General features: G+C 38.9%; 3 protein-coding genes across 4 annotated transcripts; 2 read left to right on the top strand and 1 right to left on the bottom strand.

Annotated features, from left to right (window-relative positions):
- The first annotated feature begins 124 nt into the window (after positions 1-124).
- map6b (microtubule-associated protein 6b) lies at positions 125-7,888 on the top strand. Of its 2 annotated transcripts, XM_086080624.1 has the most exons (4): positions 125-1,738; positions 3,898-4,114; positions 4,967-5,015; positions 6,804-6,928. In XM_086080624.1, the coding sequence occupies exons 1-3, from the start codon at positions 1,110-1,112 to the stop codon at positions 5,009-5,011; spliced, it is 891 nt and encodes a 296-aa protein (XP_085936750.1). In that variant the 5' UTR covers positions 125-1,109; the 3' UTR covers positions 5,012-5,015; positions 6,804-6,928. The 2 variants fall into 2 exon arrangements, with proteins under 2 accessions (XP_085936750.1, XP_085936748.1); XM_086080622.1 differs by lacking the exon at positions 4,967-5,015 and having other exon boundaries at positions 6,804-7,888.
- Positions 7,889-10,444: 2,556 nt separating this feature from the next.
- LOC147171395 (histone H4 transcription factor) lies at positions 10,445-17,077 on the top strand. Its single transcript, XM_086081488.1, has 10 exons — positions 10,445-10,542; positions 11,015-11,181; positions 11,259-11,485; positions 13,068-13,179; positions 13,247-13,399; positions 13,486-13,560; positions 14,474-14,594; positions 14,670-14,808; positions 14,876-15,000; positions 16,447-17,077. The coding sequence occupies exons 2-10, from the start codon at positions 11,031-11,033 to the stop codon at positions 16,856-16,858; spliced, it is 1,515 nt and encodes a 504-aa protein (XP_085937614.1). The 5' UTR covers positions 10,445-10,542; positions 11,015-11,030; the 3' UTR covers positions 16,859-17,077.
- On the bottom strand, positions 11,591-20,801 carry LOC147171394 (uncharacterized). Its single transcript, XM_086081489.1, has 6 exons — positions 20,696-20,801; positions 19,045-19,122; positions 18,876-18,944; positions 18,289-18,361; positions 17,698-18,002; positions 11,591-15,294 (listed from the first exon to the last, which is right to left on the bottom strand). Exons 2-6 carry the CDS (start codon positions 19,066-19,068, stop codon positions 15,262-15,264), a joined length of 504 nt encoding a protein of 167 aa, XP_085937615.1. The 5' UTR covers positions 19,069-19,122; positions 20,696-20,801; the 3' UTR covers positions 11,591-15,261.
- Between the last annotated feature and the right edge of the window lie 766 nt (positions 20,802-21,567).

Here is a 21,567-nt window from a genome sequence, read left to right as displayed (position 1 = left end):
ATTGAGGCACTGTAGATTAATATTAATTATTAATAATATAGGAAAAGCTCATTTGAGCAAATATGTTACCGCAGAGTGCATTATCAGTACCCAAGAATTAACCACCTATTCGAGTCATCTAGTCACATTTATTTGTTGTGCTTGTCACTATATGTCACTGGCAAAGATAGATGAAAAATACATTACAGGAAAATAATATTTGGACCAATTACAGGGGACTTTTCGCAGCTGATAGGTACTTGGCCGGCCTGCAAATAGTAAAAATACACATATAATTGATGCCTATGAAATACATTGTGGAAAGTTTTACAAATTGTGGGGGGAAACCTCTGATATGCATTTTTCACGAAATTCCAAAATTGTAAAAATTCTACAGCCATGGGTAAAATTAAGATAACTTTTTTTCCCTTCCGTTTCTTGTTCATTTTAAATGTCTACTTCCCCTAACATATACCAATAAAAACAAAAACAGCTCACTTTTTTTTTTTTTTTTTTTTTTATAAATACCTAAATCACTTCACTAGTTCTTACATAATGATAGCATTCCATGTTTTATTTAGTCAGTTAGTCACCTGGTACACGTTTAGTTGCACCAGAGTGCAGACGTTAAAATGGACAATAAATGGAAGAAAATATGGTTGTTTTTGTGTTTGTTGTTTTTTTCCATGGTTGTATTGTAAATATTGGGGGGAAATCCGCGGGTGCCGAACCGTGGGTATGCGGGGGTCCTAACATTTTCCCCACGCCAGTGCGCCCAAAAAGCCATTTTAGGGATTGCTTAAGAGCTTTTTTGTTCTTTGGGTGACCGCTACAATTAAATGTTGTCTTGGTACAACTCATTTCCACAACAGGTGCATGTTTCAGTATTTTGTGCGTGGGTAACGCGTCCTCCCAATTTTCATACCCCGTAAAGTAGCAAAGTGCCGTTTCCTCCCTCTGCTGGCGTTACCAAGCAGTTGCGTTCAGGTGCAAACCGTGGGTGGGGTCGTCTTGAGCGCGTGCAGCCTCAGCACGTCCGTCGAACCCTCCGACATCCTGCAGGAGCAACACGGCAAGCAAGGAAAGCCGCTAACGAGCCTGCATCAGCACCACCGCGGACAAAAAGCACCATGGCGTGGCCGTGCATCACGCGGGCTTGCTGCATCAACCGCTTCTGGAGCGAGCTGGACAAGGCGGACATCGCCGTGCCTCTGGTCTTCACCAAATACTCGGACGTCCAGCATAAGCAGCCGAGGGGGGCCGCTGCGGAGAGCCAGCCGGAGGCCGCCAAGGCACCGGCCGCCGCCCCGGACGCCGCCTCCTCCGTCATGCGGCAAGACTACCAGGCGTGGAAAGTGCGTCCGGAGCCCAGCTGTAAGCCCCGGAACGAGTACCAGCCAGCAGCCGGCCCCTTCATCCCGGAGACCCAGTACCAGAAGGACTACAAAGCGTGGCCCATACCGAAGAAGCACGACCACCCGTGGATCCCCAAAGCCGGCCTAGCCCCTCCTACCACCACCACCAGCAGCACCAAAGTAGAGCGAGTGGCCGCCGAGATCGAGACCGGCGTGGAGAAGAGCGAGATCGAGGAGAAGCTCCAAGAGAAGGAGGCGAAGGAGGCGAAGGAGCCGGCCGGGAGGGACAAGTCGGCCGACAGGAAAGACCAAGAGGCGCCCGCCAGCGGCAAAGGCAGGGCGGCCGCCGACGCTCTCAACAGACACATTAAGCAGACCATGAGCACTTCCAGCAGCAGCTACAGGTAACGCCGACACATCTTTACACTTCTCTTCTTTATTAAGGACGCGGAGGATGCTCACATTGTCCCCAGTTAACACATTTCTTATTTTACAGATGGTCCTTGAACGCCACAACACTTAAAAAGCATTTTACAATATATTGTGCTAATGGTATATCACTATAATGTTATATTTCATGTCATACCTCATATCCTAGGGTATTTATTTACTCACCTGTGGAGAGTAGGCTACCATTTATCTAAATAGTTGATAAATGTTATTCAAATACCAAAATAGCTGCGTCCCTACAATTCTTCCGTTGTATTGTCATATTTTTATTTTTAATTAAACCTTTGTTTCAAGTCACCGACATTAAAGGCGAGACTTGACTCATGGAGACAATTTCAGCAGTAAAAAGTTAATATTTTGTTCATAATTAATTTGATAACGTCATTATTTTTCATGTGCAGTTAATATATTAATTAAAAAAACACATGTTTTCCGCTTGCTGTTGTCTGAAGATGACATCACCTGTACCGAGGAAATACGACCAATCACGGCCCACCTGTTTTCTGGCTCCGGCCAGCAAACTGAGCCATGATTGGTCGTTACCTGTTTCCTGAGCACGGGTGATGTCATCTTAAGTCGACAGCAAGTGGGAAAATTAGTTTTTAAAGGTATTAATTGTTCAAGTTATTATCCCAAACACTGCTCCTCAATATTACAAAGTTGCTCTTCAAATAATGCCATTGATTAGCAAAGATGCTCCTCAAAAGAATTTTTTTTTTTTTTTGAGCCTTGTACATTAGGGGTGGGAATCTTTGAATGTCTCACGATTCGATACCGATTTTTTTGGTGTGCGATTCGATTCAGAATCGATTTTCGATGGAGAACGTTTTTTTATTCAAAATGATTTGATTGACAATGATTTTTGCTTCAATCTATAGATGTGCAAAGAATCGTAATGATCTACTCCAGTCTGACTCGCTAATGCTAATTAGCGCTCTACTCGCAACACTTTTACCACTCAAAAGAACGGCACCACACTGCAAAAAAACAACTTTTATTGGAATAACTTGATTGTGACCTTTCCCTTCAACTCTCTAATGTGGCTACAACTTAACAGTGTATTCGACCGCGTGGAACCACACTGCCCCTATGTGGCCAAATTTGGTACAACGTGAACAGCGCTCAGAATAAAGGCACACACAAACAAAGGCAAGCCAGTATAAAATAATTTAAATAAAATCGATTTTGGGACATTTAAAATCGATTCTGAATCTTACTAAATGAGAATCGATTTTTTGGGCACACCCCTATTGTACATATCAGGTATGTAATTAGAATGGGGCTCATTATGTGAGGAATCTTTTGTCGTAATTTTTCTTGGCCATGAATAATAACAAGGTTTTCCTGAGTTATATTGATTGATTGATTTATACAAAGGATTGTCATACCATTGTAGCTCGAAAATCACTGTATTGAAGGGTTTATGCCCATATATGGCAAGACCCTTGTGTGTTTTAAGACGCAATATGAGCTACACACGAGATGTAGTACAGTGACGTGACTTATTGCACATTCTCTCGTTACAAGACCCCCACGACCTCCGAGAGTGATATTTCCGTAAAGATAAGACTCAACGTATTGATCCGCCCCTCCATCCTTGCCCATCCCCCGCCAGTGCGACCAAATCAATGTTGTACTGTATGTAGCACCAACGAAGCCAGCAAAAACACAGTTTTCCTGGACTATAATCATGCATGCTCCTCTCCGTAATCACATTGGAGCGCCGGCTTCCTGCGTTCACATCCTAATGAACGTGATGTAGGCCAAGACTGAATAATTCAATAAACTGCCGGTGGGTTGGTAGCGCGGAGATTGCCAGTCACATGGTCTTCTCTTTCCACTTAAAACGTGATTAAGAAGAATGTAGCGTGATGAGCAGTTAAGCTTTATTAGGTGGAAAGACTATAATGGCACAGCGGACGGTCAATATGACGCTCATTAGCAGAGACCAGATGAATATTTACGTCGTATAATCAGTGGCCTGTTAGCAAAACAGCGCAAAAGTGGTACTACTATTTGAAGGGATTTTAGGATTAGGATTTAAAGTTGAAGTGTTTTGACTTGGCGCAATATTTGTACCATTTTTTTTGGTTTGTTTGCTGTCGTCTCGCAGAACTGAGTTCAAGGCCTACAAAGACGTGAAACCGGTCAAGCCCATAAAGGCGCCATCTCAGTACAAACCCCCGGCCAAGAAGGAGACCAGCCTGGAAACCAGCTACAGCGCCACCTTCAAGGGCGAGCAGGTCAAGGCCCAGCCGGCCGACAACAAGCTGTTGGAGCGCAGGAGGATACGCAGCCTGTACAGCGAGCCCGGGAAGGAGCCTCCTAAGGTGAGCGCGCACACAAACACACTTCCTAAATCAAGACCCTGAACAACATCTATAACAAACATCCTTCCCCTCCCGGAGGTAGTTTTTAAAATTGTAATTACAGTATTTTTCAAATTATACCATACTGTTTTCCCCATAGTTTGGAATAAAGTAGAAGAAACAATGGAAGGAGAAGTAGTCATGCAATGAATGTGTGATTGTAGTTATGGTAAGCCGTTTCAAACTAAAAACAAAAACATTTCCATGCAAAAATAAGATGAGCGTAGCGGTTAGCGCCGCTAGCTTTAGCCATCTAAGTCATAGCTAGTGAGCTAACAACAACTTTATTTATCATATGCGTTGTGGAAATATTTATCAAAAAGAGGACCAGTCGCAAGTCTATCTTCAAATATAGTAAAAACACAGGTAACGACCAATCATCACTCGCCTGTTTTCTGGGTTTGGTCATGTGATGTTGACAAGCTGCGTAGGCACTGTGATCGCTAGTTCAAAATGGCCGCCCCTTGAGGTGGATAAAAATGAGGTGGATTTTGTTGCTTAATTCATATTCCACAAACACAACAATAATCAGAATACTGTGTTTGGACTAAAATCATGAGATGAGGAAATTATTTCGGATCCATTTTGTTGGATTTCATTTCCATTTTTTTACTTCATTTCTCAGTGACTATAATTGCTGTGTGTGGATGCATATATTTTGGTTCTTATCTTATATTGCGCAATTTTAATTTTTCCACACTTAACGACAATAGTTGCCCCATATTGCGTGCGTGCGTGTGCGTGCGTGTGTGTGTGTGTGTGTGTGTCAACATGTGTTCATGTAGCCCCTCCCTCCCTCTCTGATTCTCGTAGGACGTGTCAGAAGCTGAGAGCAGCTCTGTTCTAAATCTGCTGTAGTCAGGTGTGTTTCCGTTAGAAAAGCATGGAGGCTCACCTCGGACCACACGCACACAACCACAATATGCACTACAAGACACAGTCTCATTCATCACTACCTTAATATTATTATTATTATTATTATTATTATTATTATTATTATTATTATTATTATTATTATTATTATTATTATTAAAAAGCTCCTCTTCACCGGTTGCCTGTGTCACCTCATTTCTTCTGAATAATCCTGTCAATTATTCATGACAATTTTGTGAATCATACCACAATTGCATAGTTGTAGATGACTGCATGGGGCCTCTCCCATGCTAGTATATATTGTAGTGCTCAACACATTTATTGGGGCCCCTTAAAAGGAAAACGAGCTGGGACTGATTGATTTCATCACAGCATGGCACTGCTGAGATTTTTGTTTGCTTTTTTTCCCTGCTATCGTACGGCCTATCAAGGAAATATTTTATCACAAATATTTTTACATTATTTTTTTTTATGTTTTATATTTTTGTTACAGCGTATTGGTTCATTTGGTTTTACAACATACATCAACAATTGGCTAACATTTGCAGCATGTTAATGCCAGCAAAGCCATCATCAGTGCATCCCTTTGGTCATGATTGTTGTTTTTCACAATTTGCAAGGTTAACAATGTCAAAAAAGAAGAAAGTCAAAAAATATGTAAGATTTTTTTTTAAATTAACATTAGATGCTAAATACTATGAGAATGTGAATGCTTTGGCTAAAAAGCAAAAACAAATGTCAGGAAAACTAAGTCTAACTCTACTAAGAGCATCTGAACTTTATTTGGTGTTAATAAGACACACTTAACTCATTCACTCCCAGCAATTTGCACTGAAGCAATCCCCTTCGCTCCCGGCTGTTTTACTGGATTTTGACAGATTTTGCAAAGCCAAAAGAATATTGTGTTCTATTGCTATAAAAACATGGAACCTACCAAAAGAAAGATTAGAGTCTCCTCTTTCATCAGGAAAAAAATAAGTATATTTCAATCCGTTTTTGTTTTGCAGCAATTAGCATTAGAATATAGCTAAGTTTCATCATTACTCAAAAATCTATATAGAAATGTGAGTAAATTAGTTTTTTTTCAGCATGGCCCTGGTTGATCTCTTATGCTCTGCTGCCACCTGCTGGCCGTTTTTTTAATAATAACTAGCATTGATTTAAGCGACCTCTTCAGGTCAGAGGCTGCCTCAAAGCATAAAAGACGCATAAATACGTCTTTGGGACACGTAGAATGTTTTAAATTCGGGAGCAAATAAGTTCATATGGGGTCAGCTGCGACTCTAATTTAAATGAGTTTGAATATTGAGCGATCATTTCTAAACACAGCCATATCATAGTTTAAGAGCATATGCACAATTGTGCAATAATATTTTTTTTCCCTTCTCAAAAATAAAAAACAATTAAGTTGTACAGGTTCAAGGTCACATTTGGAAATAGTTTTGACATGATTTACCTAGGTGTCTTTTTTTTTTTTTTACATCTTGAAAACTTGGTATATGAACAGGGGTGTGTAGACTTTTTACATCCACTGTAAGAAAGTCATTTTACCGCACTAACAAAGACTAATAGAATGTGTAAAAACTGATTATGTCACTTCCTCCCCCTGCAAAAAAACAACCACTTTTTTTTGGGTGCTGTTTACTTGTCATCACACTTAGCCCCATAGGACACCTTAAGGCTCTGCATGCTCAAACCATAGAGTCGAACCAACTACCGGTGAGCCATTTTCTAAAATCTACATTCTGATGTTCGTTTTTGTTTTTTCCCCCCGCAGACGGACAAGCCGGCATCTCGCATCAGGCCGAAGAAAGCGACGACAGGGAAGGCTGTGAAGAAGGCCAAGGAGAAGAAGCTGCTGGCCGCTTCGGCGTCCGCCAAGAAGAAGGAAGACGAAGCCGCGGCAGAGGCAGAGGCGGGCGTTACCAAGAAGAACAAAGAGATTAGTAATAGACTGGCTGAGGCCAAACAATAACACCCGTCCGTATCTTCGTCAGCCTATTTGCAACATTCACCGTTAGCTCATGTACGTCTACGTGTGTGTGTGCGCAAGAAAGAGCAAATGTGTGTGCCCTCCGAGCTGATTTATTGTGTGAATGCTGGAAGTATTTACAAATGTTATTCGACACTATTTAACATTATTAGATTTTATTCTCCTCTGTGTTTTACCGTGCTTCTCCTTCCACATTTTCTGACCGATTGTCACAACTCCAAGTTAAACATATTTAAAAAGTCACATTTTTCTCATTACAACAATTGTGTTTTCCCACAATGCAATTTGTTTTCATTGATACCAAGATTTCCTAATTTTCACCATTTATTGCTTATTTTTCCCCATAAATTCCATATATTTGAATGTCATTCAATATCATTCCAACTTTTCACAATTTTCACCAAAAGCATTCAACATCATTCCATATTTTTTTCAAATTCTTTCCATTTTTTTATATCTTTCCAAAAATCACTTTCCATTTCTTATCAATCAATGTCATTCCATAGCTTTCAATATCATTCCACATGATTCCATTTCATTCAATACATTCATAAACATTGCACGTAAATTGCTAACATCATTCCAAATTGTTCCACATTTTCCATTTCATTTAATACAATTTCATATCATTCCACATGATTCCATATTTTTCACTTTAGCTTTCCAGCAGTCACGCGCAATTTTTCAAGAACTAGCTATTTTTTTCTTCTAGTTTTTATTATTACGATGAATTAAGCACCTAATTTGCACATTAGTCCTGAAGAGCCATGTTTATGTGTGCTGTACGTGTGCAAACGAGCATTTTTACACGAGAACTCCACATCCAATGATTGTAAAAACTCATTTTGTGAGGAGGGGGGGGGGGGGGGGGGGGGAAGGGTCGATTTTCTCTTTACAGTGCCTCGGCTGTTCTTTTTTTCTTTTTCTTCCCCCATCTGGCTGATCTCCAGTTTCATCCGTTTTGTTGCTAAGAAACCAAATCAATTAGACTAGAATTTCCTGCAGCTCTCATGCAAGCCACCCCCCCTCCCTCCCTTTTTTCCCACCCCGATATACAGTATGCATTCTAGCTTGTACATTGTGGCTTTTAGAGTCCATATATGCTGTGCTGTTTGAAATATATGCATGTTTAGTAGTAACAAAAATGATAGTCTAGTACTGGCTGTGCAAGCTATGAAGTAAACACGCACCAGCAAGTTGGTTCTCGCTGCAACCTTACTGATACACTATTAACAAAACTGTAGTTTTTAAAGGAGATTGTAGTCTTGTAGCTCCACCTTTTACTAATCAATACACACAAGGCCAATAATTTCCATTTTGAGTGGGAATCTTAAGGCCACACTGAAAAGGAAAATGAAGTGACAAGTTGTAATGTTACGAGGGGAAAAGATGTAACATCACAAGAAAAATGGCATACTGCTATGAGAACAATTTCATAGTGCTATGGGGAAAAGTTGTAATATTGCAAGAAAAATTCATATTCAGAGAAAAAATGTGTTGTGTGAGTGATTGTGTAATTGTGGAGAAAAAAAAGTCCTCATTAAAAAAAAAATCATAATGTTACGGACAAAAGGTTTAATATTCCACGAAAAAAAATACATAATTTAATCTCATAAATGTTTCATATTCTTAATATGGGAATTTCCTCATTTTATATTAAAAAAAACAACAACCCAATCTTATTATAGAAGAATAATTTCTTGGTGACACATAACAAGGTATAATATGGCAAGAAAAAAAGTTTGATTTTATAATGACACTAAAGTTTAAGTAATAAGGAAATATTGTCTAATATTGCAATAAAAAGGCATCATTTTACATACAAACATTTTACACAGTTAATTTTACAATTAATTATTAATCTCCACAGGAATAACTAATTTAATATTTAATTTAATTATGATTTTACAATATTAAAATTGCAATACGACGAGACAAATAATAAGAATAAAGTTTTAATATTATGGGGTGAAAAGTTGTAATACTGAGGGAGAAACAACCTTTAATTACGATTTATATAAACTTACGATTAGGAAAATACTTTATATAGACCCGTAATTTTATAAGAGTAAACTCTTTAGTTGTGGTGTAATTATAATCTTATAAGGAAAACAACTGAAATATAACACATTTAACTCATTATTTTATGTGAATGAAAGTCTGCAAGGGAAAAGTCACATTATTATGCCAATAATGTGCCACTTTGTCAAATTTATAAAAAAGTAAAAATTATGACAAAAAGTCATAAAAATCGCGATGTCAGAATAATAAACGTGTAAGATGATTACAAGGAAAAAACATTTCATATTACGAAAAGTCATCATTTTAAAAGAATGAAGAAAAAAGTCTAGTATGAAAAGTATGTAATATTAAAAAATGTATTTTAATATAAGTAAAAATGTTATTATATTCCCTCACAATATTACAACTTCACTTCCATCCTTTGTACTACTTTTCTTTTCAGTGTCAAAGTCTCCAGCATTAACATGCACTGGGTGCCTCCGAGCACACTACACTACTTGATCGTGTAAGTGTGTGCGTACATGTGTGTGTGTGCGTGTGTGCTCGTGTGTCCATGCCATTATCACCACAATGAAGACAGCAAAGTGCCACCCAGTCCACTCCCACTTCCTGGTGCTGAAGGCCGCCATGTGTTATTTTTTTATTTTATTTTTTATTTTTTTAGTGGTCTGCTTTATTCTGGATGGCGTCGCATTTTCTAATCACAGCCAAGAAAAGCTATAAATCGACAAAAAGACAACTGAAGCAGATGATTATGTGTTTGCTGTGATCTTGTGTGTGCGCGTGCTTTTCAGCTTGTTCGCAATGAACTCGGATTAAAGTAAACAAAAAGTGAATGTCAACTCTTGTGATTCATTTTGTTTTTGTGACTTAATTTTTTAAAAGTCCTATTAAATATGGCCCTATGAGAGACTACAATTAGTACATGGTTTAATAAGAAAATAATTGTGAAAAATATCTTAAACACATACTAAAATTGCTAACTTAGAAAGAGTGAAAGCCACACGTAAAATCCTTGGTGAAGTACTGTATTACTTGGCTAAATATCTAATTGTATTTAGTCGTTGAGATGGGTTTTTTTTTCTGCGAATCAGTCATCCTGACATAAAAGTGAATCAATTATTCAGTGGTTATGTCTGTGTGTTTCCACTGTAGCATGAGATAGTGAATAAATGATTAGTGGACACACTTTAACAGTAAAGGACCATCTACCCCAGTTCTGCTATTTGCGTCATGATCCAGTCAATAATGTTTGTCAAGTATGCTTAAGTGGTATTAATAAAAGGTTTTTGACACTCATTTTGAATTACAGTACAGTAGTCCAAAAATTAAAATAACGGTAGAAGGCTCTGTTGCGATACGTAGCTTGTTATACTGTTAAAAATCTCACGAAGAAGAGGATCACTTCCGGGTTGGTGCCAGGAAAATCCGGAAGTAAACAAAAACGGGAAAGCGAGTGGAGGGAACGAACGGCTGGATGGTTGGCGTCACATAAATATTTGTAAGAAACATTTCCCGTATTGTGGGAAACATTCATGATTGAAATACTAAACTTGACATCTCTACTAAAGATTTCACAACTAGCGAATGAATGCAAAGTTTTTATTTATACTGTATAAGATACGCTAACGCTGGGTTGTTGGCTATGAAAACACCAACTTTTGCCCATTTTAAATTGGACATTGTAATTCATCTTAGCTCTTATTTAGCTATTTATGTATTTATCACCAAACTACCTGATGTGACACATATTAAATATAACAGATGACCTTCAATTAAATTACATCAATCTAACCGTTACTGTACTTAGCTTAGCTTCCTATAACCGTTAATTAGCCGTTAACGCACTGACCTACATTTGCAACGTAATAGTAATATCAATATTTGTTGCATGCAACAGATATGAGGCAGATTGTTGTTTTAAACCAAACCAGTCTCAGCCTGCTGTCTAAAATGTCTTCCTCTGTGCCCAGCATGTAAGCCATCATCATGATGACCACCAAGAGGATGGGCTGCTTTGAGGTGGCGTGTGAGTGGGCGTCTTGCAGCTACATAGGATGCAACATGGAGAAGCTGAGCGACCACATGTCCGCTCATCTTACGGAGTACTTGGGGGACAAGGACGCCCTGGAGGAGTTGGGTGCGGCTGGCGAGAATGTGTCATTTGAATTGTGTGATCCACGTACTCCGTATTGACCGTGTTGTCTGTTTCCTCAGATGAGTACGCTTGCCTGTGGAAGGGCTGCGAGTTTGTCTCCATGGGCCGCCCGGCCGAGTTGGAGGGGCACGCATACTTCCACAGCTACCACGGCAAGCTCAAGTTCGTGGGATCGCAGCTGCTGCAGTCCCGTCCCGACCTGCCCGCCTGCACCCTGGCCGTGCACAACAACAACCTGCTGCCCGAGGTCTCCGACAGACACGTCTGCCAGTGGGAGAACTGTGATGTACGTGATACAGGTGTATTTTTAATGTATTTTTTCTGTATTAGTGTTTGGCCATACAGTGGAAAGAAAGTCGAACAGGTGTTTGGGAATTGCCGTTGACTTTATTTCAGTGGTGCCCCAACTACCCGGCCCAAGCAGTGGCGGACTGCACAGCTGACAGAATAAAACATTTACTGCACTTTTGGTTTGTTTATTATCCAAGGCTAAACAAATATGCCATATATATAAAATAAATAAATAAACACCCTAAAAGTGAATTCTAATTAACTGAATTAAAAAAATACGTCAAAATGAAATAATAACTAATGAAATATCCAAAGCTATCATAAACCCACGTTGCTCCCACACCCTTTCAACCCATTCTAACTTATTAAAAGAACCTTAAAAAATAGACATGGCATTTTTTTTTAAACACAAAAAAGGTTCATCGGCGACTGTGGTTCTCCTTTCCCACATGCAAGTATTTTATTTTTTAAAAACCTGCAAAAAAAAATAAAAATAGGGGTCTCAAAATGTAATGGGTTAATTTAAAGCGCCTTTATCGCCAACATTTTTTGTAATGCGCAATTAATGACCGCCCACCCCTTACTTGGAAAACTTTTTAAATATATATTTTTTGCAGTAATAAATTTAATAATAATGCAAGTATTTGTGAAAACTGGGGTCAAATTCTGCACATTTTAAAAATGTGCAGAATTACACAAGTTACTTCATGTTTAAGATTAGATGGCTCTTAACTCATTCACTGCCATTGACGGTTATAAACGTCAAAAAATCATTTCAACTATTTCTATTAGTTTAACATTTTTTTCTACTTTTGTTAACAAGAGTATGAAAACATAGAATTGTTTTATTGCACATTTTGAACAGATTAATTAATTACGATAAAACAATTTAATTGCCTGCCACCCCTAATTTTTAATAATCCTCTCGTCAGGCGATTACAATTTTTAATTGTAATTAATCGCATGACTTCACTAGTTAACTCACTATTAATCACAAATTTTATATCTGTTCTAAATGTACAATCATTTTTTTTCTAGGTTTTCATACTCTTGTTAACAAAAGTGGAAAAAAAATGTTAAACTATTAGAAATAGTTCAAATGAATTTTTGACGTTTATAGCCGTCAATGGCAGTGAATGAGTTAATATGAAAAGAAAAATGCACTGAGCTGTCACCAATGTCTTACCAATGCAATTATGCAATCTAGTGGCAGAAAAAATAGCTCAACACAAACCAACATCATACTCTACATCTTTTTAATGTTAACTAAATTTATAGAAATTACTGTATCAATGACTAAAAGATGCAACCAAATTTCTATTTTTTTCCTGTTTTATATTTCCAAGAGATGGAATTTTTTTTATTGTACATTTAGAACAGATATAAAATGTGCGATTAATCGCGAGTTAACTATTGAAGTCATGCGATTAATTATGATTTAAAAAAATTAATCGCCTGACACCCCTAAAGAAAACAACATAAAATGAAATAAAATGATATGGCAGGGGCACGAATGATAAACTGCAGTATAGCAGGGTAACCAACTGTGTACCAACTCACATTTTGTCATTCCCCAGAGCACATTTACCAATCCCGAGTGGTTCTACCGCCACGTGGACAATCACATTGAAAGCGCCGAGCAGCAGCCGCTCTTGCAGCGACAGCAGGCTCTCTTCTGCCACTGGTCAGGTAGGACCCGCAAGTCGCCGCTCGCCCTGCTCCAAGCTGCCCGTGTCACCCGCGTTGGTCCCGATAGGCTGCCACGCCCACTTCAAGATCCGCTACCGGCTGAGAGAACACATGCGCAGCCACACGCAAGAGAGACTGGTGGCCTGTCCCACCTGCGGCTGCATGTTCTACAGCAACACCAAGCTCTTCGACCACCTCCACAGGCAAGCCCAGCCAGTGGGTGAGAGGAAACCGCAAACCGCATCTCCGCATCAGAACGGATTCTTCGCTGCTCTTCTAATGCTCCGAAACGTGTTCTCATAATAGAGTCACTGGTGTGTGAACACTGTGGTAAAGCCTTTTCCAGCGAGAGATTGTTGAGGGACCACGTACGACAACATGGTAAGTGTTTACACTTACGTTATAAACTCTATTAACTAGGATAGACCGATAATCGGCCCAGCCGATATACAGCACTTCATGGATTTTGTTTTGATGGCCGATATGTTAAAAACGGTTATTTTTGCTCTGACGGGCGCTTTTCTCCTCCGTCTGCTCTGAGTCAGCGGCTGTTGACTCCCTGCAGCATTGGCCCGCCCACAGCACAATCTGATTGGTTGCTCGTGCAGTGCTAACAGCCAATAAGCAGCGATTAGCTGCTATTAGCCCCTGAACTAACCATTAGCTCGCAGGCTAACCTAATAGCTGTTTTTTAGCGGCTATTTGAGAGTTATCCCGGGGTTAGCGTGTGGGTGTAACGCTTAGCCTGCGAGCTAACAGCTCACGAATTAGCAGCTATTTGGGAGTTAGCGTGCAGGTGAATGGTTAGCCCGCGAGCTAACCGGCTCGCTCGCAAATTAACGACTATTATGTTAGCTCGCAGGCTAACCTAATAGCCGTTTCTTTTGCGGCTATTTGAGAGTTATCCCGGGGTTAGCGTGTGGGTGTAATGGTTAACCTGCGAGCTAACAGTTAGCCTGCAAATTAGCGGCTATTTGGGAGTTAGTGTGCGGAAGCCACATTATACAAAAGCTGTTTAATAAACATGTCCTAAAAGGCATTTAAGCAGTAAAGTGCTGGAGTTTTTATTGTTATTTTATCATAAAAAATTTGGACACCAACTTTTTTTCTTTCTGCAAATGTATATCGGCTTCAAATATCGGTTATCGGCCTCCCTGACTACCGATAATCGGTATCGGCCCTGAAAAAAAGCATATCGGTCTATCTCTACTATTAACTATCTATCACCTAGTTGTAGTAATACGTCCGAAAGGGGGGGGGAACAATTGTGGTGTCATGTGTTGGTGTGATGCAGTGAATCAAGTCAAGTGTCCTTTCTGCGACATGACGTGCACCACGCTGGCCGCCCTGAAGATCCACATCAGGTTCCGACACTGCGACGAGCGGCCCTTCCCATGCGACTTCTGCGATAAAAGGTCCGCTCGCGCACCAGCGCTCCCTTACGTAAGCAACACACAGACGTGACCCGAGCTCTCCATTCTTCACGTCAGGTTCAAGAACCAGCGAGACCTCCAGAAGCACATGGACGTCCACAACGAGGGTTCCGTGTTCCGCTGCTCCATGGAAGGCTGCGCGTATTCCTGTCAGACTTTCCAGACCTTGAACAAACACTTCAAGAGGGTGCACGAGGTTGGTCGAACCGTCGGGCAAATGGACGCCAGTTCATGAGATGAGTGATGTCATGTTTTATGTGCAGGTGGGGGGCATGTCCAAGTATAAATGTCACCTTTGTGACAAAGTGTTCTCCTGGTGTTACACGCTCACGCTTCACCTGCGAAAGAAACATGAACTCAAGTGGCCCTCGGGACATTCCAGATTCAGGTTGGTGACATCATCACAACACATATTTGGTCATGCAAATGGCTCAAAATGGACGCTTAAGTCAAGCTTAAACATTTCTTGACAATAATATATGTGACCTCGCTCGTCTAAACATGACATTCTGATTAATATTACATTTGTGGAATATGAGTTATGAAGCAAAATCCAGCCATTTTTCTCCATCAACCAATCACAGTGCGGCTTCAGAAAACAAGCTGTGATTGGTCGTTCCCCGAGACCTGAGCAACTGTGATGTCATCTTCAGTCGACAGCAAATGGCAAAATGGCCGCCCCCTGAAATTGAGAAAAATGGCTGGATTTTGCTTCATAACTCATATTCCACAAATGTAATATTAACCAGAATACCATATTTAGACCAGTGGGGCTGTATAGAATATATTATTGTCAAAAAAAAATTGTTGACTTCCCTTTTAATGTTAAAAAGGAAAGTTTGAACATCCAGAATTGACATTGCAAACCGTTCTTCATTCATCTTTTAGAAACTTCGCTGCACATTAACAACACTGAATATTTCATATAAAGTCGACATTTTGAATATTATTTTACAGAAAAATTCAAAGAGAATACCATTTGTTAAATATATATATGAATGAAATGCAAATCAAATTGTTGAACAAAAGACACTTCTGTTTTTATTTGTTAAATAATGAGTGATTTTTTTAAATATATCATAATTTTTTTTATCATAATTAATCGCATGACTTCAGTAGTTAACTCACGATTAATCACACATTTTATTTCTGTTCTAAATGTACAATAAAATGTACATTAAAATATTTTTCTAAATTTTCATACTCTTGTTAACAAAAGTGGAAAAAATGTTAAACTAATAGAAATACGGCTGCATTTTTGTAGTCATTGATACGGTAATTTCATAAATCGAGTTAAGATTAAAAAGATGTACTGTACTGTAAAAAACGAATGTGATATTGATTTGTGTTGAGGTCATTTTTCTCCCACTAAATGGCATAATTGCATTTGTAAGACATTGGTGGCATTTTTATTTTCATATTAAGAACTATCTAATCTTTAACATGAAGTAGATTATGAAATTCTGCACATTTTTGACCCCAGTCTCCACAAATATATGCATTATTATAAAATGTATTACTGCGAATTTTTGACATGGACGTGTCTGCTGCATCATTAATCGCGCGTTTAAAAAATTGGTATAATAATGCTAATACTGACTGAATATTGTAATATTGATCAGGGCTTGGGGAAAAAAAAAAATCAACAAACTTGAGTAAGTTGACCACAAAAATGTCCACCTCAAAACTAGAACTAATCATTTGAAAGGCATATTTGCGTCACCCAAGCTGACTTTGGAGGAAAGGCAGTGTGACACAGTCAATGGTCGAATATTATAAACAGTTGATGACAATTGTTGGAACCAATGCCAAAGAAACGATGACTGTTGCGCAGATACAGGAAGGACGTGGACGGCTTCCTGAAGCTCAACATGGTGCGCGTGGAGACGGAGGAGGTGACCAAAGAGATCATGAAAAACATGAACAAGAAAGTCGTCAGCCTTCGCAAGAGTCAGCGAAGCCGCGGCGAGAAGGCCGCCGTCGGGCCCGACTGCTCTCCGCCAAACTACTCCTCCCCTTCTTCCTCCTCTTCCTCCTCCTCTTGCGCCTCCTCAGGGGAAACGTCCGCTCAGTCCAGCCCCCGGCGCGCCGGCGACTCGCCCGTCTACTGCGTGATGAGCACCGTCCCGCACATCGAGGACGAGCCCGGCGGGTCCGGCCAGGAGGAGGCCGACCCTGGCGGGACGTCCGGAGCCGTGCGGGCCCTCACCATGGTGGCTCGGGGGCTGGGCATGGATGTAGTGTGATGAGCAGCAAAATATTGTTTTATTGTCATTTTTAATTGTTGACTTCAAGTTGCCTTGTTATAGATTTTAAATGCAGTTTTCCCCCCAATGACAAATAAGTATGCGTCTTCTGCTTTCAGATTTACACGCGCGTTTTCATGTTGTTTTATGAGCCGATGCCAAATGGGCTGATCATTCTCGTCAAATAAACTCATGCTGGTGTTACTCAGCCAATCAGGACAGAGCTTCTTCACTTCACTTTGCAAGTGATAAAAGTTTATTTGTCAGTGGCATCATGTGAATGGGACAAACTTATTTTCCCCCTCCAACATATATTTTTTAATGTAAGCAGGAGATTTAATGTAATGATTGACATAATCCTGATTCTGAACCTATTTGTTAAAATAGTTTTCACTTAAATATTGCTGGAGTTGTGTTGAATCGGTGCACTAATGTTTTTATGCTTTATATGCTCATGCAATTTTTTTAGTATTAGCTATAATACAATCACTTATTTTTTGCAGCTTAATGCATTGCAATTGTTTTACAAAATAGTTATATGTTTACATTTGTATTTAATAATGACGATTTTTAAATTTATTATTATTTATTAATTGCGCAATTACAATCGTTTTTACATTTAAATTAGAAATATTGAAAATGATATATTATGAAATTTTGTTTGCGAAGCATACATTGCAAAAATACTGACATTTATCAAGAAATTGTATTATTTAAAATAGTACAACAGTACAAATTTGTTTTTACAGGTACAAATCACGACTTTTACAGATACAAATTTAGACTTTTTTTCTACAGGTACAAAAAAAATGTACAAGTTAGTTTTGCACCATATTTACCTCCATAAAACTGCCAAAGCCACCATGAGTCCATTCCGACATCTTGTCGCTGACTCCTAGAAAGTGTCGCGTGGTTCTGTGTAACAGTTCCGGGTTATACCAAGAACCGCCAGCGTGTGGTGCTGTCACAACCCGTGCCGACCCTCCCACAATTTGCTGCTTCACGAGGATACGCTGCCTCTTCCTGGTGTGATGATGCGGCCATATTCCTGTAAGCGCATTCGGACCGTCCTCCAGCGGGTTTGGGCGGTGAAGGGTCTTCGGTGGTCTTCTTGGTCTCACCAGTCCAAAAGCGGAAGGAGACTCTAACAGAAAAGAAGCATCGTACATGATAGGGTCGAGTAACTCGAGCCTGGCAATTATTTAGCCCCCACTTGCTTGTAATTACATATAGATGCCACAAGATGGCGCAGAACACTTAAAAAATTAGATAGTCAAAACTATGCTTCCAGCATGTACACAAACATGAACCCATGTTCACTAGCTATCACTAGACAGTAGACTAGATAGGTATAATCAAGTTATTATCGTCAATTTACAACCGCTCACTTGTATGTTTAATAAAAATAGACACTTTTAACGTACACTCACCTGCATGAGGGAACGTGGAGACGGGGGATGCACTGTTGCCATGGAGACCGTCATCACGTTTGGCAGCGTTGCGCTTTAAGCAGACACACAAAATGTACATTTTGTTGACCTGGTTGCTCAAAATTTTAATTTGAATCTTATCTACTAGCGTATGAACAAGGGTATGTTGACTTTATATCCGCTGCTTTTTTATTTAATAATTTATTTATTTTTACGCGTTGAGGTACTTCCGGGTCAGCTTGGATCCTGTTATCTCGAATGCGCGAGTGAAAGGCGGTGGCACTACCAAAGTAGATTTGAGTCTCCAAGGTTCCGGAAAGAGTTATGGAGGAGGACAGTACATATTTTATAGCTTTGTATTTTAAATCAATTTCGAAATAAAATTCAATTAAGCTTTCCCACTGCTGTATACGCTCCATCCTCGTCGCTTTTGGTCACACCAAAGATGACCCGGAAGTACATCAACTCGTTTAAAAATTAAAAATTAAATTGCGTCTCCTCGCAAAAAATAAATACATTAATATATAATAACTTTTGCGTTAGCTATAAATAAAAAAATAAAAAGGAAGGAAAAGTAGTCGAATCACCTTGAGCTGCTGGCTGTAATAAATGTTCCAGGCGATGCACACGTGCAGTGCGCCCCATCTCACGCCGCTCTGTCACGTGCACAAACACACGCTTGATTGCTCATAGGAAAACACACGCATGTAACATATGTAACAGCCTCTTATGTACTGTATGTTGTGGTGTCCTTACAGAGGTGCGTCGAGGACTTCTCATGGCTTGTTGAGGGACCGAAAGCCCGTCCAGGTCGTGTCAGTGTTTATCAGAAATCTGAAAGTCCAAACCAGGAGGAAAAGAAAAACAAAAAAAAGTTGCTTTAGTTTTGCTAGCTCGTTGTGCTGGACTAGCATTGCTTTACGTACACGGCTGTTGTCTCAAAATGGAAGATGACGGCAGATACAATAAAAACAGCAGAGGACCCAAAAACCCTAAAATAAATATAAAATACTAATGGAATTAATTGAACCTTGGTTTAATAAATCACATTTAATAAATAATATAGAATCAATGAAAGACGTGTTTACATTGAATGCCTTTTATTTAGTAAATGGTAGAAGACTTCAGAAAAAAACTAATTTTTTTCTTCGTTTTAAATTTTTTAAATACAAATTTTATATTTTTAGCAAATCGGTGTGTATGTGTGTGAAACATGCAAATGAGTTGCCCCGAGATCCCATTGGAGGTTCTAATCCAGTTGAGGCTTTGTATGCCCCAATCCATTTAAGTCATTTGTCAAGCATCCATAGCAAGGTCACAACTTGTCTATCTCTCTCCGTCTATCCCCCTCCCTCATCCTCTCCCCAGTCCAGCCCTGGGTGAGCAGCTTTGCCATTTGATATGGTCTAGTGTGAGCATTAGCAAACCTTTCACCTGTTTTTTCCTCAGTTAGGTTTAAGTGTGTTTATCTGACAAACTTCTTGTTTGATTGTTTGCGGTGATGTCACAAAAAAATTCCTAAAACAATCACCCATAATTTCAAATAAATACCTTTATTTCTATATATATATATTTTTTAAAAATCCTTAAAATTGCATGAAATTAATGGGAATCAATGGCGACTGATATTGGTATCGGCTGATGTTGTGAGTACCGATACCTTAAAATGAGGTTGGGTATCAGTCTGATTACGATTGTGGTTACACACTTCTGTACTGTGTCATACATTTCAATAAATTGTATTTCACAGCCCCCTTATAAGGTGGTTCTAATTGGTTTATTGGTTTAAGCTAAATGATTAATTGAATTGAAGCTAAAATGGATCTCAAGGTTAAACATAAACAAATAATTACATCATTTACATTTAATGAAGGCTAGGAAAAAAAATTAAGGCTTCCCCCTTTTAGACATTTATAAATAAGTCATTAATTACTTAATTTAATGCAATTTAGTTAGGGCTATCACACACACAAAAAAAAAGTAAATTAAGTTAATTAATGACAATGGTTAATTTAATTTAAGCATATCCTTATAAACGTTTTCCAAATAAATAGCTCCATAATTACACTATTGTATTTAATTATGCTTTAAAGTGTATAAAGAATTTAAGATACACCCACTAATGGTTTCTAAATGTCAGTATTCAATTAGCTCTTTTTGAAATATTGTTTTTGTGAACTATTAATAAAGAAGCTAAGGATTGACTATTCAGACTACATTTATTTATACTTATCTATAGATTAACTATTAAATGGCATAATAAAATAACTATTAAATGGCATAATAAAATAAAAAAACTTAGTCCAAAGAGACAAAAGTAAATATATATATTTTTTTAATCATTGCAATTGATTTATTAAATCATCAATATTACCTTTCTACATATTATAAATAACATGTCTCCTACCTGCTTGTATGTCCCTTTTCGCACCTTCCTCATCCCCTTGCGGACCATCCAAATGTGTCACTTCTCCAGTCAAGGTCCACAGTGACATCAAGTGTGTGTGTGTGTGTGTGTGTGTGTGTGTGTGTGTGTGTGTGTGTGTGTGTGTGTGTGTGTGTGTGTGTGTGTGTGTGTGTGTGTGTGTGTGTGTGTGTGTGTGTGTGTGTGTGAATCATTAGTGAGTGTTACAAGAGCAGCAAAAGACCATTAACTCCTCCTGGTGGCTCACACTGATCCTATCAGCAAACTAATGTGAGCCACAACAGGAACAATATTTCACCTTCACGTTGACTTTTAAAGGCCAATGAACCCTTTTAAGTAACTTCAAGAGCAAAAAAAATAAATAAATCTCAGAGCCAAAAACAATTTTGTCCCAACAACAACAAAAAAAAAATGTATAAAGAGTAGTATTATTAGTATGTAATATCCCTTAAAAAAAATAAAAAAAATCATCTTTTTTTGATGTTGAAATGTGTATTAAAAACACACCACACAATTGGGGCAAAAAATATGGTTTGGGGGATTCCCAGCTGATTTTTGCCAATTTAAAAGAGCAAAAAAATAAATAAAATGAGCTGACACCTGCCTATTAAGTGTATGACGAAAACCAAATCTTTGATATGATCATCAAGATGCTTAAGTTCCAAGCAGAAATATTTAATTGTATTTACTTGTATCTTTTTGGCACTGGTTGGTGTCCTGAATGGTCCTTCCACTAATTTGGCAGCCCTTTAATTGGATTCAATTAGGCTAAACATAAGCTGCTGATTGGATGAAGCTTTGGGATGACAGGTTCTCCTTCACGTGATCAGTACTTACTCACAGCCTCGATCTCG

The sequence above is a fragment of the Leptonotus elevatus genome, chromosome 7 (assembly GCF_054856555.1).
Source record: "Leptonotus elevatus isolate MCC_2025b chromosome 7, RoL_Lele_1.0, whole genome shotgun sequence".
NCBI classification, from domain to species: Eukaryota; Metazoa; Chordata; class Actinopteri; order Syngnathiformes; family Syngnathidae; genus Leptonotus; species Leptonotus elevatus.
This window is presented reverse-complemented; position numbering and strand designations above follow the sequence as displayed.

Bases quoted from the DNA above. Each gene is read 5' to 3' on its own strand.
- map6b (XM_086080622.1), top strand. From the start codon at position 1,110: ATGGCGTGGCCGTGCATCACGCGGGCTTGCTGCATCAACCGCTTCTGG. The intron at 1,739-3,897 runs GTAACGCCGACA...GTCGTCTCGCAG, and splicing joins ACTTCCAGCAGCAGCTACAG to AACTGAGTTCAAGGCCTACA. The intron at 4,115-6,803 runs GTGAGCGCGCAC...TTCCCCCCGCAG, and splicing joins CCGGGAAGGAGCCTCCTAAG to ACGGACAAGCCGGCATCTCG.
- LOC147171394 (XM_086081489.1), bottom strand. From the start codon at position 19,068: ATGAGAAGTCCTCGACGCACCTCT. The intron at 18,362-18,875 runs GTGATTCGACTA...GTCTGCTTAAAG, and splicing joins ATTACAGCCAGCAGCTCAAG to CGCAACGCTGCCAAACGTGA. The intron at 18,003-18,288 runs GTGAGTGTACGT...CTTTTCTGTTAG, and splicing joins CTCCACGTTCCCTCATGCAG to AGTCTCCTTCCGCTTTTGGA.
- LOC147171395 (XM_086081488.1), top strand. From the start codon at position 11,031: ATGATGACCACCAAGAGGATGGGCTGCTTTGAGGTGGCGTGTGAGTGG. The intron at 11,182-11,258 runs GTGCGGCTGGCG...CTGTTTCCTCAG, and splicing joins GGACGCCCTGGAGGAGTTGG to ATGAGTACGCTTGCCTGTGG. The intron at 15,001-16,446 runs GTTGGTGACATC...ACTGTTGCGCAG, and splicing joins TCGGGACATTCCAGATTCAG to ATACAGGAAGGACGTGGACG.